A 16,871-nucleotide genomic window follows, 5' to 3' on the forward strand; every position below is an offset into this window, starting at 1 on the left:
CAGGATCACTGAAGCCCATGCATCTATGTCTGTGATGTGGTCTGGCACAGGAATAGTGAATATTTACTGTATGAACTATATTATAAATTTTGGTTATGATTAAACTTTGACGCACAGTAGGGCTTTGCTGTGGAAGCTGCAAAAAATTAATTGCAAAATTAGTCATAATCAGGGGTGCATAACAAAAACAAACTCATAAATTACATATCAGGTAGTAGCTCTCTCTTTCTCATCAAGCAAACCTTGTATACTGTAAGATGTCACTTGGATGAATAATTATGTTTGACATTAGTGCTTTTGAAGTAAATGCATAATGACATTACCAGAATAACCTGCTGCCAAATGCACCTCGAAGGCTGTACCAGAGAATCGTGGACTGAGAACAAGCACGAGACAAACATCAGTGTTTGAGAGGCAGTGAAAGGGAATTCTGAACACTGATCAGCTGCAATGTTGCACCAATGCTGCAAACTGCATTTTATATACGTCAAGGGTGAAGTCCAGATGCCCTCAACCCTGAGCAAATCACTGCTGGAAAAGGGGAGCAGATTGGGGTGATCAGTTGAGGCTACGGACATTGAAGATAGATCGATGTCAGGCTTGATTCCCCAGTTTAGCTGAAGTGAGATTTGTACACCACAGAGGCAGCCAGGCCAACTCAGTGGGGATCAGAAAATGTCCGGGCACACGTCCCAGCTGCCTTGTTCCTTCGCCTCCCAGTAACCGCCCTTGTAGACATGCAAGCTCTCTCCAGATACAGGGTCGTCTAACTTCTCAAACCACATTGGTTGGTAGTTGTCTGGATGTGCGCCTAAGTGAAAAGAAAGGCAATCTTTTACAAAGAAAAAGCTTTTGAGGGACGTGACGTTAGGGTTAAGAAGCCACTGTGCCATCACAACACATCATGCTTATATTGAGCCGACATGCTGTCAGATAGTTTACAAAGAGATATCTTCAGATGCACCCTACTCAAACCAACACCAAGGAGGCAAATTATTACCTTCCCATGAGATTATGTTTTAAATTTGGTTGGTTTGTTTGTTGACTGTCAGCAAGATTATGGAAAAACTACCGCCCCAATTTTGATAACACATTTTGGAGGGGTGTAGCAGAGGTCAAGGAAGAACCCATGAAATTTTGGAGTGTACCCAAATCACAGGGAAAATACACATTTTTTTCCTCACTTGTAGTAAAAAGTATACTATGAAGGAATGTCAGTTACCATTTGTTAACACAATTGCCAGCAAAAGTAAAAGCCAAACCCAGATTCACTCTCGTTTGGCATTACAGCCCCTTCTTTTTGTGTTTTTTTTTTTTTTAGCATTGTTTCTCTTGGATGCCTGCTGCGAATGGTCTGGCACCTGGTCGCTACCTTTTTATAAAGCTCTGACCTCACCTGAGCACTGCAGAGGTACACACCCAGAAATGTCCACAGAGTAAACAAAGAAGTCCAGAGTCCCACAGAAAGACACACTGCCTCAGAGGGATTACTTCTGTATGAACCTATACATATTTTTTTTTAAGGAAAATCCTGCATAGTTTGTGTTTAACACTGCGAGTTAAGGTATATGGCCTTGGCGGAGGTCTACACGGGCCAAACTACACGGGACCACATTGTACTGAGCAATGACAGACAAAATGCTACTCTAAAATATTCAAGGACAAGGTTTGTGCCAATTCTACACAGAACTACAGTCTTCTATAAGGTTCCCTAAAAACGACCAACACAAATCTAACTATAAAAAAACAGGGGATACTAGAGAACGACAGTGTTGTGACTTGCTTTTGACTTGAGCTCCATTAGGACCGTCATTGCCTTTCACTAAGAGACCAAGTTGCAAAGGATATAAAGAGGAAATGGTGAATAGGGGAGTTAGAATATAGGTTAAATTTTATTACTAGAAAATAATTTCACTATATGTGTTATGCCAAGGTCAGAATACTTGCTTTGATAAGGGGGGTGTGGTGGTCCATAAGGTGCTGAAAATAGAAGAATTAGGGATGAATCTTTGGGAGTTAAGACATAAAGGTTTGGGTATGATCTTAAGATGACTGATACATAGACAGTGAATGAAATGTAAGAGGCTACTTGCATGCAACAGGTGTAAGAGGAGGAGAGTCCTCTGTGTCAGCTGAACACCAGCACAAAAAACAAAGATGTGAATCTACAACTCAAACAGTATCCAAAATCCACACAAATTCTTTTTTTTATGTTCCTTTTAGAAGTGCGGTGTGTAGCATTTTAAGCAAAATAGGCTGTTCAAAAAATATTGTGACCGTTAAGAAGTAACTTCTGTCACAAAGACGATCCCTGTTTCTTAGGTTCAAGATTTTCTTGCTACCTTTGTCTGTACTTAACTGCTCTCTTAACATTTGTGCTGCAAAGATATATATTTTAGTCATAAAATATGTAATTTCCTATTTAATCTGGCATAGTGTCAGTGAAGAGGCTGATATAAGCTTCAATTCTACTCAGTGCTGGTCTCAGTTGTTTACAAGTCCAGTCTGTAGGATTAAGAAGCATCTACTGGCAGATATGGAATGTAATATTCCTAACAAACCAAACACTGGCTCTAGATAGGGCCATTTGCATTTTCTTGCGTTGGCCACCGTAGTTCTCCTCCATCCTGGGTCCACGGGAGGAGTTTCAGTTCTCCAACCTCACCACTAGATGTCATTAAATCCTACACATTGGTTCCTTAAGGGATTTTTTTTAATATCAAATAGTAAAAAATGTGGTAATGTCAATTTGACATTGAGTTATCTATAACCTCTGACAACCTGTCACTTGTCAGTCCGTCCACCTTAACCAAGAACAGTTCAACATGCCTAACTAGTTTTTAGAACAAGCCTATCAACTTCCAGTGGTTACATATGGATAATTTCTGACTGATTGCTTTGTTGAAATGCTACATAAGGCACCTTTAAGAGAACATATTATGGTGAAGTGATACTTGCTTTCATCAGAAATCTCATTTGCTTCTGTGCCGGTCTCCACTGCATCAGCTAAATGGATGAAGGGATGGTAAAAATGTTTGAAAGATGATCTATAAAACATTTAGCACCTGCCTATTAAAAACATATTGTACACGTTTTAGCATCTTTAGTTAATATAACATAGATCAAAGGTCGGAAAAGACTAAGAGAAGAGTACTTGCTTTTCAAAGGTGAATCATTGATTGAATCCTCGGAGACAGCTTAGAGTTGATACAGAGACAGACAGACGACATATTTCAAGACAGACAAAGTGGACAGAATAACATAGGACAAAAACACAAAACAGATATAGAATAGATAAACTCCCAAACAAACTTCTGTCATTTTTACCTTCCTCGGGTGAACTGGCGGCTTTGACAGCCTCCCTCTCCCTTTCTCTGCGTACAATGCGCTGTTTCTCTTCTAGCCTCTGTTTCTCTGCGTTGGCCTCATCCCAACGGCCGTCCTCCATTAACCTCTGGTCTGGACGTCGTCGACTGTCCGTTGGTGCCACTCCCTCTTCCGCTTCATTGAGCGTCAAGGCCAGTGAGGAGAAGAAGTACATGTTCTCTGCTCCCTCTCTAAAGTCATCATCATAAAAGATCAGGGACACAATTTACAAGGTGAAGATACTGCCTCACCTCTACTGCTCTGTTTGTTTAAAAGAACTTTCAACTCTTTTAATACAACCAATCATCTTTCAAACAAAAACTTACGGTAAAGGATTCTTTTTCCAGATTTCTTTGGCTTTGAGGGTTTGATAGACAGTCCTCTGTTTGCCTTCAGTGCCGTTCTCGCCTTTACTGCTCTGCATTACCCTAGAAAACTCCATCTTCTCATCCCAGGTTCCTGATAGCACATAATGGGCCTTCCCATCCTTATCTGTTACTACTCCTGTTACCTGGCAGTCAAACACAGCTAACAGTTAAGAGCGTAATCAAAAAGCCCACTCAGCTGACACCCTGTTAACTACAATACGTAAGTTCTACAATACAGTCAGTTTTATATGTTAAAAACAACATAAAGAAAAGCCCACCTTTCTTGGTACATCTCTGGAAAAATAACTGTAGGGAGTAAACTTGAGGTGGCAACGATCTCCCGTCTTGTGGTTCACCACATCTGTCTCGCCTGACTGGAAGGGGAAATAGGAAAAAGATAAAATGTTTTTTTTATTGAAGACTTTAAATGATAGACCTATAGCATCATAAGGAAACATTCTATAAAGACATCTATCTCATTTATTTATCCTTCAACAGTAGTGGTGGTGTTAAGCTTTTGTCAGCTTTGAATGTACCTGGTCGATCCATAATTTTCCAACAATGATGTTGTGTATTGTTGTCGTCACTTTCTTCCACGAGTAGTGATTGTTGCTCTTGTCAAAAAAACATTGGACAGAACCTGTAACAGAGGGCGAATAATGTTAGACCTGCTGGCAGGGGTCATTTTTAACCTACTCACCCAAATTATAAATGTCATATTCGGCACCTATAATCCATGCTAAGATATTTAATGTTTAAAATAGCTTTCAAGGTATACCATAGTATGAAAGCTGACGGTTATTATACTGCACACAGTTACTTATTTAACGTACTGCAAAAATACAATCAGGCGGAGAATCTCTCCTCCGCATGTGTGTCTCCTTTCCCCCTCGACTGCCTTTTCATATGTACTTCAATTTTAAAAATGGTCTCAAGTTTCAGTTATAGTTAAGTGTTTGTTTAACCAAAAAACTGTTATTATTCTTGTAAGGCTAATTATAACCAATAATAATAAGTAGAATAATTGTGTATTACTGTATATGGTGATATCATAAAACTGTGATATTTTTTAGATGGTTATCATGATGTAAAGATCTTACACCATTGCAACACACTCACCCAAAGGCATGATGGAGATATATTTTCCTCTAAACTTGCTGGCCAGAGTGATTTCTTGTCTGAGGGTCCAGCCCTTCTCAGACATGGCGTGGTGAGCTGCAGCAGGTGGGTGGTGACTCACCTGAGAAGAAGAGAGTGAAGAGAGAGAACGGATAGAATAGACGATTCAAAACTTAAAAAAACATGCTTGTATAAACATCCCTCAAGCATGTTTATTTTCCCAGTGTGTTTTTGACATACCTGTTCACAGAGGGAACGGTAGCCACAATCGCTTAGCCGATCGAGCTCAAAGGTTTCTCCCAGCAGGGGATTGAAGGGTTTTCCTGTGCGGTGAACAGTGGTGGAGTAGGAGGAGACTGTGAAAGCTGCTACATAACACATCTGTTCCAGAGAGCTCTGACATTTAGCAGCCTTGTCCAGCAGCTCGTAGTACTCCAGGTCTTCAGATAGACGTTGCAGCATTGAGAGGGGCTCGTTGAAATTTACCTAATGGACACAAAAACACACAGAGAAAAGGTCTGATTACTTCTGATTCCTCTCACAGGAAGGAAAAGCCACTTGTATACCAATAATAGCAGAGGTTTCTCACTGGCATTGGTATTTTTGAGAGCTCCTTTCCAATACAGTTCTTCATGATGCTCCACAGATTGAGGTAATAGTTGGGCTTGTCAGGGATATGAGTCCGTCTTTGTCTAACTGGTTCTAGCTCGAGAGGCTGTGGAGACTCTGGATTGGACGCCAAAGACAGTTCATCAAACTGGAATAAGATAAAGAGAAAAAGCCTTGAGGGTCATGTGACTGTTGACAAGCAGAGAAGATCAGTCAATATAAATTAGAGCTTGCTCAGAAAAAAAATGAACACACATTTACCGACTGATCATCCATCCCAGTCTCACTGCTGATCCCACTAACATTGCTGCCAGATCTCCTGGTGGACAGATGAACAAGATAGCATACTATTTAAGACAGAACAGCACACGAGGACACAAAATAAAAAGAGTAAAAATCAAGGTTGAGATTAAAAAAATAAAATCACTGCAGCAAGGGCCACCATGGGGGAGAAAAAAAAAAGTCCAACGAGTGTGAGAATTGCAGAAAGAGGAAGCAGGAGTGAGATGGCGCCTGGAGTGAAATATGTGATTCATGCCCAGATTACCATAGTTTATAAAAATGCAGCACAAACATTTTATAAACGAGAAGTATAAAACTGGGACCAACTGACATAAGGCATTCTATTTATCACTGTTAGTATAGAATTCAGTCTGCAGTGTTGTAACTTCACTGATAAATTATAAAATTGTACATTACAATCAACTTCATGATCAAAAAAAGTTTTTGTATCACATCTACACTTCTGCCAAGACTCACATACTCCTGGTCTTTCTCATCTGTCCACATGACCTCTTTCTCTCTCTGTACTGTACGTTTAAACATAATTAAATTGATTGCCAAACATTCAAAATACAGAGCAAGCTGTGGTTGCCAGATCTATTTTAAAACACACTCTTTTACAATCTGTTTTAATAATATCTGCTTTTAACCATTATGCTGTCCACTGCTGGAATAGCTCCCCATTGGAACTAAAATATGCCTAAATTTTAGCCATTATTAAAACTATGCTTCAGACTGTTCTCTTTTTCACCACTTTTTGTCAACATTTTATCAATCTGGCTTTTCTACTCATCTGTGCTTTTGCATATTTAGTTTAGTTTATTTTCCACCTTTTCCCTCACATCATTTGCCCATTAAGCACTCTGAATAACCTGTGTGTGTGATAAGGTGCTACATATATAACCCTGCCTTGCCTTGTTTCATTTAGAACTATAACTAAATCATCTAATTGCAAATAACCTTCAAGTGTGACTGTACACCAGCAGTAATAGCAGTTACCTGATGGACTGAACTCTCACCAGGGGTCTGTCTGACAGGATCACAACACAAATACTTATGTACTTCACATAGCACACTGCAGCAACATTTGAAAAGACAGACAGTTAATAACCTGTGATACTTGGTTTCGGCAGGGACAGTGATAAACTCTGCTGGGTCTTCCATAGCATCAAAAAACTCGTTGTCATCATCCTCGTCACTGGCGTCACCTTTTCCTGAACCACCACCTGAAGTGAAGAGAGACAGAGGAATAAATAAGGCTCAACTGGACTCAGCTGATTGGTGTAGGCACATTACATGGCGGGCGAGTTTTGAGTGATATCTAGGGTCCAAAGGGGGAGGAAGTTCAGTTGGGGATAAGCGAGAGTCTCACCTTTGCTACCTAAATTGGGATTGCTGAATGAAGGGGGGAGAACTGTGGCTCCTCTGAAAGCTCTTTCTAAGTGATTGTGCTGCTTGGCCAGCTGCTCCAGAGTCTCTTCTAGCCGAATCCTCTGGTCTCTTTCAACCTGTAAGGCCTTCTGCCAGCGCTTACTGTGGTTCTGGGCCAGAGACAGGAAGTCTCTACATGCCTTGGTGAACATGTAAAAACAAGAGCAACATTTCAGCAATGGAGTCAACAACAATGTTGTGCCTTCCTCAGAAATGAGCACTTTTGTGACTTACATTAATCATGGCATTAGAGGTGATTCTGAACAGTGTGGCTCTTTCTGTCACTTGTCTCATCTTTTCGCCCATGTCCCCTCCGACACAAAGCCCCTCCAGCTCTGACAAAGACCTGTGTGTGGAACAAATAAATAAATAACCATCACTCTTCTTTTCTTTTGGATAGTACTGTTTTTTCTAAAGTAATCAAACTGATCAATCTAATTATCTATACCTTTGGAGGGCAGACCCATGCTTCACAATGAGATCATTGCAGGTGTTAAGGTCCTCCACCTTGCTGCTGAGTGTGCGTAGCGTGGACTGAATTTCAGAGTTACGGCCACCTCCGCCCTGTCCTGAGGTGGGGGGCACTGCTGGACAATCATCACCTGAGTCATCTGAGGAACAAAAACAGAAAGATTTAAATACTTTGCCCACAGAAAAATACACATATGCTGTCTGTGCCTGTCAATGGTGCCGCTGTGTAAGATGTTTAGACTTTTCTATGCATTTTCATACTCTGTCTGCTGCCCTCTCCGACATATTTGTTTTCCCTCTCACCAGATTCAGCCTGCATGCGGACTGCCTTTGCCTTGGCGAGCTCCAGGGCAGTGATCCATCTCTGGCGCTCTACTTCTGAGCTGGCCTTCAAGTGGTAAGTCTGTGCCCCTCCGTTGGAAATGACAAAATTGCACGAGTCCTCCACAGCAATGTTGGCTGTGGCCAAGTTAATGGTGCCTCGGCATGTGTGACCCATCTCTGCCTGGGTCCTGGAGACAAACAGAATTAAAGACAGTCAAATGCAGAGTTTGTAATTCCATGTTTTATGAGATGGGATTTTAATAAGATTTCTAAGGCAAGCGGGGCGATATAGCTAAAATGTTATGACAATAAAAAATTTCATATTAGTCAATATCGATAACTGTCTACCAAGAAAGTCAAATCATATGTCTTTTAAGTTTAATGGCTGATTTTTGCTCTTGAGAGAAAGTTGAAGAAATCATACAGTTAAATCATATGGTTTTAAACTATTATTTCTTTTCAGACCATGACAACATTAGCAAATCAGCAGAACATTTGCCACATCTGAAATGGATTCAAAACAGTTCAAAATAAATCAAAAAATAATGTCAATAAATAAAACAATATACAGACAAATAAGTCATAATTCTGGTCAGCAGCTTAATGGCCAGATGGTTTAAAACATTTTGTAAGCTGTGTTATAGCTGACAAACATAATAATTCAAAAAGACAAAAATCTCAATTGGTCAGTACCTTTTTGTACTAATTTTACACTTACAGTATTGATTTCTACTGTTTCTCATTAAAAATAATAACAACAAAACAGGCTGATCGTGTGACTGAAGGAAGAAATCCTGTTTATGTTTTATTCACAATACCTTTAGTCAAATTATGTCATATCATCATAAGATGTAGAGAAGAATTGCTATAAATCTATTCTCTATCACCAACCTCTGTGTTGAACTTAAATCACACATAATCAAAGTTAGCAACTCCTCTTGTTTGCCATGCCCCCTCCCTGATGTACCACCAAGTTTGAGCCACATAAAATCCAGCCGGGGAGAGCCCTCGTGACATATCATTACAAATTACATTATATGCATGTAACTTACCTGTAGTAAGACAACAGTCCATTGCTCAGAACAAACCAGCGTCTCTGATAACCTTTAATGTAGTTAGTCCATTTAAAGAGCCAGCCTTTGTATGTGTCTCCAGGAGTTGGAGTTGGGGGCTTAGACTCCGACATCACGACAGCCTGTGGTTTCACTCGGTAAAGTTAAAGCCTTTTGGGGAAAAAAAAGATTTATATTGATGTTAAATAATTGTTTGGACACACTAATGTTCAGTATTTGACCCATGAATGGCATGCACAAACTGGTTTTACATACACAAAGCAAGGCAAGGCAAGTTTATTTATTTAGGTATGCACAAAAATATTGGCACATCATCTGTATCAGCAGATAACGACTTTAAAATTAAATATCGGCATCAGCTCATATGAACATTGCTGAAGATATGACAGACCGACAAGATGATGCTTTAATTATGCAACTTCAGTTAGTTGAAATAGGTCATATTTGCTCTGGTTTTGGATATTGTCATGACTGTCTCAGGGGGAGCATCATTCAAGCCTGTTAAACTGTGATGGATTTTACTTTTTTGTTTGCAATGTATCACATTAACAATGGAGATGGCATGTTTTGCATTTAACCTAAGTTAAAGTGTTTTTTTTGTTTTGCCCAGTGAATGTTTACATTTTCAAAATCACTGTATTTTAGGTCTGCATCTGCTACCAGTGGCCCATCATGTTAAGAGTAGGTATAATATGGTAATTCCACACCAGAAGAGGAAAACATATGTGCATGTATCAGTATTGGTAATCAACCAAAATCAGTTAGAATACCGGCATACCGGCAAAAATCCAACACCGTGCATTCCTAATTTATTTAGCACATTTCATACCCAAACACAACCCAAAGTACTTTACAGTTTACACAGGTAAAACCACAAGAGGAGTAAAACAATAAAAAAACTACAGAACATAAAATAGCACCACAGAGTAAATTGGCATGTCAATGTCATCACCTTTGGATTAATCAGTTCGTTGTGTCATCATTTTATGACAGAAATTAACCTACCACGCCTCATCAAAGGTACAATGACGCGTTAGTTTATATCTGGTTGTTAGAATAAAACATATGATGCACCAACAAATACTAAACCATGAAGTAAATACCAGCCTGTTGCATATTCAGTTTAAACTGGAGACATTAAATACCAACCTCCCTGTGATGGCTGCAGCTAGTTGAATTTACGTTATATGATTGAAGGTTTGATGCTCGACATCAGCTGTGAACGTAAAGCTATCGAAGTCCGCCAATATGAATCGGGGATTAGCACTTTAAATCTGTTTCTTAAATGTCGCTACGATATACAGCCTGGATTAAACGACAACGTGAAATCTGAAAATTACAACCAGTGGTTCTGTGCTGACAAGACTCTTAATCATCTTCTAAGCTAACAGTTAACATCACTGCACTGTAACAGCAACTCTCAAAGACTGAGAAAAGACAGCTGACCACCGATAACAGTCTTCATCCATCATCGGTTATTTTCCGCGGATACACACAAGAGTAACGTAGTCACAGCCGGGATCATGTGAGGTACTTCGGGGAACAATTAGCCAATTTCCCAACATCAAATCTACTTAAAACAGTGTCCGTCACTAAGCTCGCAGCTAGCTCCGCCATAGAGGAAGCTGTCAAACGGCTTGACACGTCCCTGACGATGCTAACCATTTTTAACACTCAGCATTTCTTTATCCGACACATTTGGTGACACCAAGAAAGTGTTATATTTTCGTGACGCTTATCCTTACCGTGCAAGACTTTAGCTTTTAGGGGTGTGCATGTCGTGTTGGTTGAAGCGATGTTAGCTCGCTAGTGTTAGCTTTGCTAACTACTTTCATGGAAAGAGGACAGCTACTTTGCTACAGGTTCTTCTTCTTCTTCTTTTTCTATGAGGTTTTATGGTAGTTGGCAGTAGAAACGTTGCATTACTGCCTCCCTCTGGTTACAGAGTCCATCTCAGTGTTATATATATATATATCAAAGATTTATTTTTTGCCCATGTTTTGATCCATTTGTTTATTTCCTGTTCATGTTTATTTATTGATGTATTTAATTGGGGGCATACAATTTTAAATGACTGTACTATGCATTTATTTTGCCAGTTTTTAAAGAAAAAAAAGTCCTTAAGGAAGGCCAGTTTTCTCTAAAAAGTCACCAAAATTAATCAATGCCAAAAAAACTGTAAAAACATAAATTATCATTGGATTTTCAAATTTCTGAACACATTATGTTGAACTAACTCCTCAGTCAGGAAAAAGAAAAAACAATCTAGGCTTAAAATTGCAATCATTCATCAAAATCACTTTAGTCTACATGTCTTCTTTAAAGTCAAAATTAAAAATAAACTATTTGCATGAACTAACCATTATGCATGAAAAGAGTATAAATAAACAAAGACAACCCCTCTTTAAAAATAAAAACATCAAGCATTTCATCTTCAATTTTTCATTTTCAAACATTAAAGGGTACGTTTATTTAAAATCTAACAACTTATTTATGGCAGAGGGAATATCATGCAATTTTCTCAGTCACTCGGGGAGGCTTGAAGAAAAATATTTATAGCTTCAGGGAGGGTCAGACAAAAACAACAACAAAATCCAGCCACTCCCCATCTCTGATAAATAAAGAACAGTCCCTCACTCTCATAAAAACAAAGAGAAATGTCCTGCCCTCCACACTTCTGGCCTCTATTTGCCCCATTTTGCCCCCAATTGTGTGACCATCACTTTTATCTTTTGTTTATTTTCTGCATGCTACTAGAAAATGCTCTACTTGTGCTGTCTACTTTCCCCCATAATGAACAGTATACTGAAAGGTTATTGCACTGGTTATCTCACATTATTTCCCTTACTACTTAGCATACTATCTCTATTTTTGGATTAAGTTTACATGTCCCTACATTATGTAATCTCAATATTATTAATTTATTATTCCCCCCTAGAGGGTAAAGTCTTTTGATTTCAACAACCTTTTCTCCACAACTTCTTGTACCAAGTTGACTGCTTTTTTGTTACCTGAATGTGCTGAAATCCATGCGACTGTGATAATTCTCCCTTGACCAGCTATCCTTGAACTGGTGAAAAAAAGAGTTCAAAAGACAGATCCTGATCATTTCTGGCTGTACCTGTCCCCACAATTGTGTGTGCTGTTTCAGAGTCACTACATATGTGCATTTAGGTTGATCTCCACCTTTTCATCCCATTTTATAAAAAAAAAAAAAAATCAGATCAGCAGTATAAACATTTAAATAAGTTGATGTCATTTTGCTAATTTCCACCTGCGCTAACTAGAAATCACAACTGCAGACTCTGTCACATCTGTGCATTCTTTGATCCATCAGTACAAATCTGTTAATACTCTTAACTATAGAATTCACTAATTAAATATGTGGATTTGTTCCTGTGCTTTGTCTTAAGCAGTTCCAGAGCTATGCATGACTGGTCTAATACCCAGACGGGTCAATAGGCCATACCACAGTTGGAAGATTTTTTCTAAAAGTTAAGGGACACCTTGTCAAGTAATCTCCCACCACTGTCATGTGTCTTTTAACAAACCGTTAATGGCTGACATCTATTAAAAGTATAGAAATTGACCCTATTTTTAGACTGTGTCTAATTTAATCACTTGTGGAATGTATATGCATGATGTGGGGTCGTATTCTCTCAAATTTACCACTAACAGTTGGCCAACTTTATAGTATTGAATAAGATTCGTTAAGCACGACTATTAGCCTACTTTCTGTGAAAAAAAATTACCCATTGTGCATTAATATGTATAATTTCAATTTTTAGGATATTTTAGGAGACAACTTAGGCAGTAGAAATGTTAATCTGGATGTGCACGTCCACAAAGGATTTTTTGCTATTTTTTAGATTTTAGTTCTGCTGTAAACCACACTTATCTTAAAAAATCAGAACTCAAATGCAAATGTAACCTTTTTTTTATATATACATTTTTACTTGTTAATCAGTATTGGACTTGTTTCTACCCTCATACCAGAAAATGAAAGTAAACAAAGGCATTAAAATTTGTTATATTAAATTTCAGTTCAGATTTATAGCAAATAGTAATCCTGGAGATAGTTAACTACTGAGTTACTCCCCACTTTTTTTTAATAAACTTACACAGAAATAACAACCCAAAATGTCATTTGTATTCATTTTTATTGAACAATTCTTTACTGCAACAACAAAGCTTGTATGAAGTAGGAATGAAATTTGAACAATTACTTAAAACATCCTGTCTGTATGTGTATGTCTGTGCATGTGTCAGTGTATGTTTGTGTTAAAGATAATTCACTCTACCCCCAGACTTATTTGGTGATGGTGTTTGCATTCATACTCTTCCCACTCCCACTAAGAACAATATATGGTGTTTTCTGAGATTTCTGCTTCTCCTGAAGCAGAGCCACCGTCCCGAGAGGAGTATCGCTGCTGCTCATCTTCTTCAGCAGAGCCTCTTCCTCCAGCTTTTTCATCCTCCTCTCCGTCTTCATCTTTCCAGACCCTTTTCCATGGAATCGATGTGAAAGCTGCCTGAAAGCTTCTTTTGGAGTGAGTCTCCGCCCAGACTCATCCACATACTCAATCTTGACGTCAGGCTTATAGCTATCTTTCTCCTTGAAATCTTGAGTGAAGCCCCTGTATTCTTCTCTGCGGCTGTACTTGTCATCAAAGCCCATCTTGTCCTCGATGCAGTAGTTGTCATTGGGCAAGGCGCCTTTTGGTGCTCTGACACGGGCCACCTTCTGCATTTCAGTGTCCAGCAGACCTTTGTTTTTGCACAACAGCAAGGCAGCAGCGAGGCCGGAGTTGACAATAGGCTCTTCATCCAAAATGGTGGCAGAGGCTGTGGAGAAATCTGGCTGTTTCTGCTCTTCATCCAAGTTAACTGTGCTCCATCCAACATTCTCATCCATCTCTGAGTCTGAATCTCCAGCATCATCTTTCTCCTCTTCCTGTTCAAAGTCCATAATTTCTTCTTGGTCCTCTCTGTTGCCTGACTGCCCGTAAGTTGGAATATCACCCAGAGTTCTGCAAAACTCTGAGGTGGCGTTGAAAACGATGTTGTTCTTCCTTTCAGGATCATTGTCACTGTTGACTGAATCGAGTATTTTAATCTGCTCTGCCACCTTCTCCCCAGAGTCTTTGAGAAGCTGCTTCTGCTTCAGCTTTCTCTGCTTCTCCAGCTGCTTCTGCAGCTCCTGCTCTGCCTCATCCTCCTCAATTACGGCCGGCTCAGGAGATGTAAAGTCTTCATCGTCACTTATGTCCATTTCTGCTGTCCTGATGTCATCAGACATTTGGGGGATTTCATGTGGCCATTTGGTCTCCTCCTTTATTTCCTCACCGTCTTCATCAACCTCCTTGCGGCCTCGACCACGGGACCTGGAGCCAAAATCAGAGCTGCGAGTGTCATCAATGAGAAGATCATCTGCAGTTAACAGCTTCTCCTTCTTCCTGATCTTCTTCACGCGGCGTTTTGTCTTTTTAAATCCCACCATTTCTTGGGGTGTGTAATACTCTGAGGCAATAGTGAGAGCAGGCATTTGCAAGGACTGGGCCTGATTTCGTAGAGCATCTTTCATGGCCTGAAGCTCCCGCTCTCGCTCCCCATCAGCGAAGCCGCCTGTATTCAGCCGGAAACTCTTTTTCTTTTCACCTTCAATTTCCTCATCATACTTTGACAGTACAGAGTGGGACTTAAACACAACCATGTCATCCACACTCTCCTCTTCTTCGTATGGCTTGTAATCTGGCTTTTTCTTTTTTAACTCCACATTCTTTTCTGCTTTTTCCTTATCCACCAGTCCCACATTTACAAGCACATCTTCCTCCTCTTCAAGCACACCCTTGTCTTGTAGGGTCAGGATGACAGTCTGGCCCTCACCAAAAGAATCCACCTTGTGCTGCACTTTGAGTCCCTTTAGATCTTGAGATGTGTATGCATCCTTTCTGCTTTGTGCAAACTCCTCCTCCACCAGACTGCTGACACCAAACTCCTCGTCCATCTCCTCCAGAAGTTTGGCTCTTTTTTCTGCTATTTCTTTTTCCTTTGCAAGCTTTCTGCTTCTCTCAACCCAAGCAGTTGTGTCATCCAGCCAGTCATCATCTGCCAGGGTCTTGACTTTCCCCAGTTTCTGGTTCAGGATGCGTTTTTCTTTCATAGCTGCAAGCTTCTCTCTCATATCTTTCTGCTGCTTGATGTGAAAAGGGTTGATAGTCTCGGCAACAACTGGCTCATCTTTGGTGCCCAGCTCCTTCTTGGTGTCATTTAATTCTAGAGGCTTCAGACCCAACTTGGCTCTGAGTTTGTTTGTCTCCTCAATGCTGAGAGATGCGTCCCCGCTTGCAGACTGGGGCTCCACCTCTGCGTTGCTTTCTTCATAACCAAGATCAACCTTCTCCTTTTTCACTCGTGGCTCACCAGTGCTCCTTTCACCTTTGCTGCGGCTCTCCCGTCCGCTTCTGTCCCGGGACCTGGAGCGTTTTCGCTTGTCTTTATCCCGAGCTCCATCCCGGTCTGAAGCGTCTCTTTCTCGGTCCTTATGGCGATGCTTCTTCCGTTCGCGACGGCGCTCCTCCGTGTCCTTGTCGCGACTCTTTTCCTTGTGTTTCTTAGACGACCCCATTATTTCCTCTGGAGATCACAACAGTTGCACAAAAAAATCCGATTCTGCTGTTGAAAGATACTTGTGTGTCGGATAACGGGAGGAAAATGTTAGCTTCCCCACGCTAACTAGCTCAAATTAGCTTGGAAGCTAAGCGGCTAACCGACGACACAACTCACTCAGGACGGAAGCAAAAAGGAAACGTCGTATTCGAAATCCGATATTGATCGACACTGAGTGAGGATTTGAAAACAATGCTTAGCTATGCGTTTTCTTCGCGGCAGTTTAGCCCTCTATCTGCTCGCTTAGACACACAGTGTATCGTCAAACGAACACAGAACGACGATGTTGCTGCGTTGTGTAAATACACTTCCTGTAATGGAAGATTAGCTGCCGGCTAACGTATACCGCCACCTGCTGTATGGGAGTGTTTACATCAAGCCAGGTTCACATCCAAATATATCTTCAACCTGCCCTCAGAGTCGATCTTGTGTCTTGCCTCTCTCCAACGCTCAAATATCTGGTTGTGAGCTAGTCAAGTCAGTTTTATGTATATCATAACAGAAGTCTCTGTCTGTCTCTCAGGGCACTTTTTACATGGAGGTCCTTCAAATAATGAGTTAGAAATTATTTAGGTGGAACCAACCTTTAAGACTATAACAAGGTATTTGGTAGGGGGGAATCCGCATTTAAACTATAAATAATGAGTCAGAAAGCAGTATTTGGGTGGAATTAAACTTTAAAACTGGATAGGTGTGGTTTAGTTTGTTTGAATGGTTGTAGGCCGACAAGGTTCGATGTCAGAACAGGAAATGTTTCACACATAGATTTAGCATTAGCATCTAGTGAGCTAGCAAGGGTCGGAGAGTGGGATTCTATGGACAGGTATACAATAGGTAGTGATCACTTCCCAATACTGTTGAGATGTGGAAAAACTTAACTTATAGAGGAACAGGGCAGTCCAAAACACTTTAAGTTTGATAAGGCAGATTGGGAGCGGGTAAGGAACAATTGGTGAATGGAATAACAATTTATGTGACATGATTATAAATAGTGTGTTTGAATGTATTCCAACTAAGAAAAATTCTAAACGAAGAATTAGTGTACCATGGTGGAACAAGGACTGTACTAAAGCTGTGAGGGACAGAAATCGTGCTTCCAGAGCACTGAGGAAATACCAGGGCGGAAAAAACAGAAAACCAGAAAAAAACAGGGCGATAG

General features: G+C 40.2%; 2 protein-coding genes across 9 annotated transcripts; both read right to left on the reverse strand.

Annotated features, from left to right (window-relative positions):
* Nucleotides 1–276: 276 nt before the first annotated feature.
* On the reverse strand, nucleotides 277–10,907 carry LOC121941892 (oxysterol-binding protein 1-like). Of its 8 annotated transcripts, none has more exons than XM_042484857.1 (20): nucleotides 10,789–10,907; nucleotides 9,023–9,193; nucleotides 7,950–8,158; nucleotides 7,624–7,786; nucleotides 7,410–7,521; nucleotides 7,117–7,315; nucleotides 6,856–6,970; nucleotides 5,724–5,781; nucleotides 5,443–5,610; nucleotides 5,094–5,339; nucleotides 4,854–4,974; nucleotides 4,271–4,374; nucleotides 4,013–4,108; nucleotides 3,693–3,877; nucleotides 3,328–3,557; nucleotides 3,159–3,197; nucleotides 2,959–3,006; nucleotides 2,094–2,132; nucleotides 1,948–1,980; nucleotides 277–811 (listed from the first exon to the last, which is right to left on the reverse strand). In XM_042484857.1, exons 2-20 carry the CDS (start codon nucleotides 9,154–9,156, stop codon nucleotides 669–671), a joined length of 2,442 nt encoding a protein of 813 aa, XP_042340791.1. In that variant the 5' UTR covers nucleotides 9,157–9,193; nucleotides 10,789–10,907; the 3' UTR covers nucleotides 277–668. The 8 variants fall into 8 exon arrangements, with proteins under 8 accessions (XP_042340791.1, XP_042340790.1, XP_042340792.1 ...); XM_042484856.1 differs by having other exon boundaries at nucleotides 5,718–5,781; XM_042484858.1 differs by lacking the exon at nucleotides 3,159–3,197 and having other exon boundaries at nucleotides 5,718–5,781.
* A 2,279-nt stretch (nucleotides 10,908–13,186) lies between these two features.
* On the reverse strand, nucleotides 13,187–15,995 carry sart1 (spliceosome associated factor 1, recruiter of U4/U6.U5 tri-snRNP). Its single transcript, XM_042485758.1, has one exon. It carries the CDS (start codon nucleotides 15,669–15,671, stop codon nucleotides 13,353–13,355), a length of 2,319 nt encoding a protein of 772 aa, XP_042341692.1. The 5' UTR covers nucleotides 15,672–15,995; the 3' UTR covers nucleotides 13,187–13,352.
* Nucleotides 15,996–16,871: the final 876 nt, after the last annotated feature.

Source organism: Plectropomus leopardus, chromosome 4 (assembly GCF_008729295.1).
Source record: "Plectropomus leopardus isolate mb chromosome 4, YSFRI_Pleo_2.0, whole genome shotgun sequence".
NCBI lineage: Eukaryota > Metazoa > Chordata > Actinopteri > Perciformes > Serranidae > Plectropomus > Plectropomus leopardus.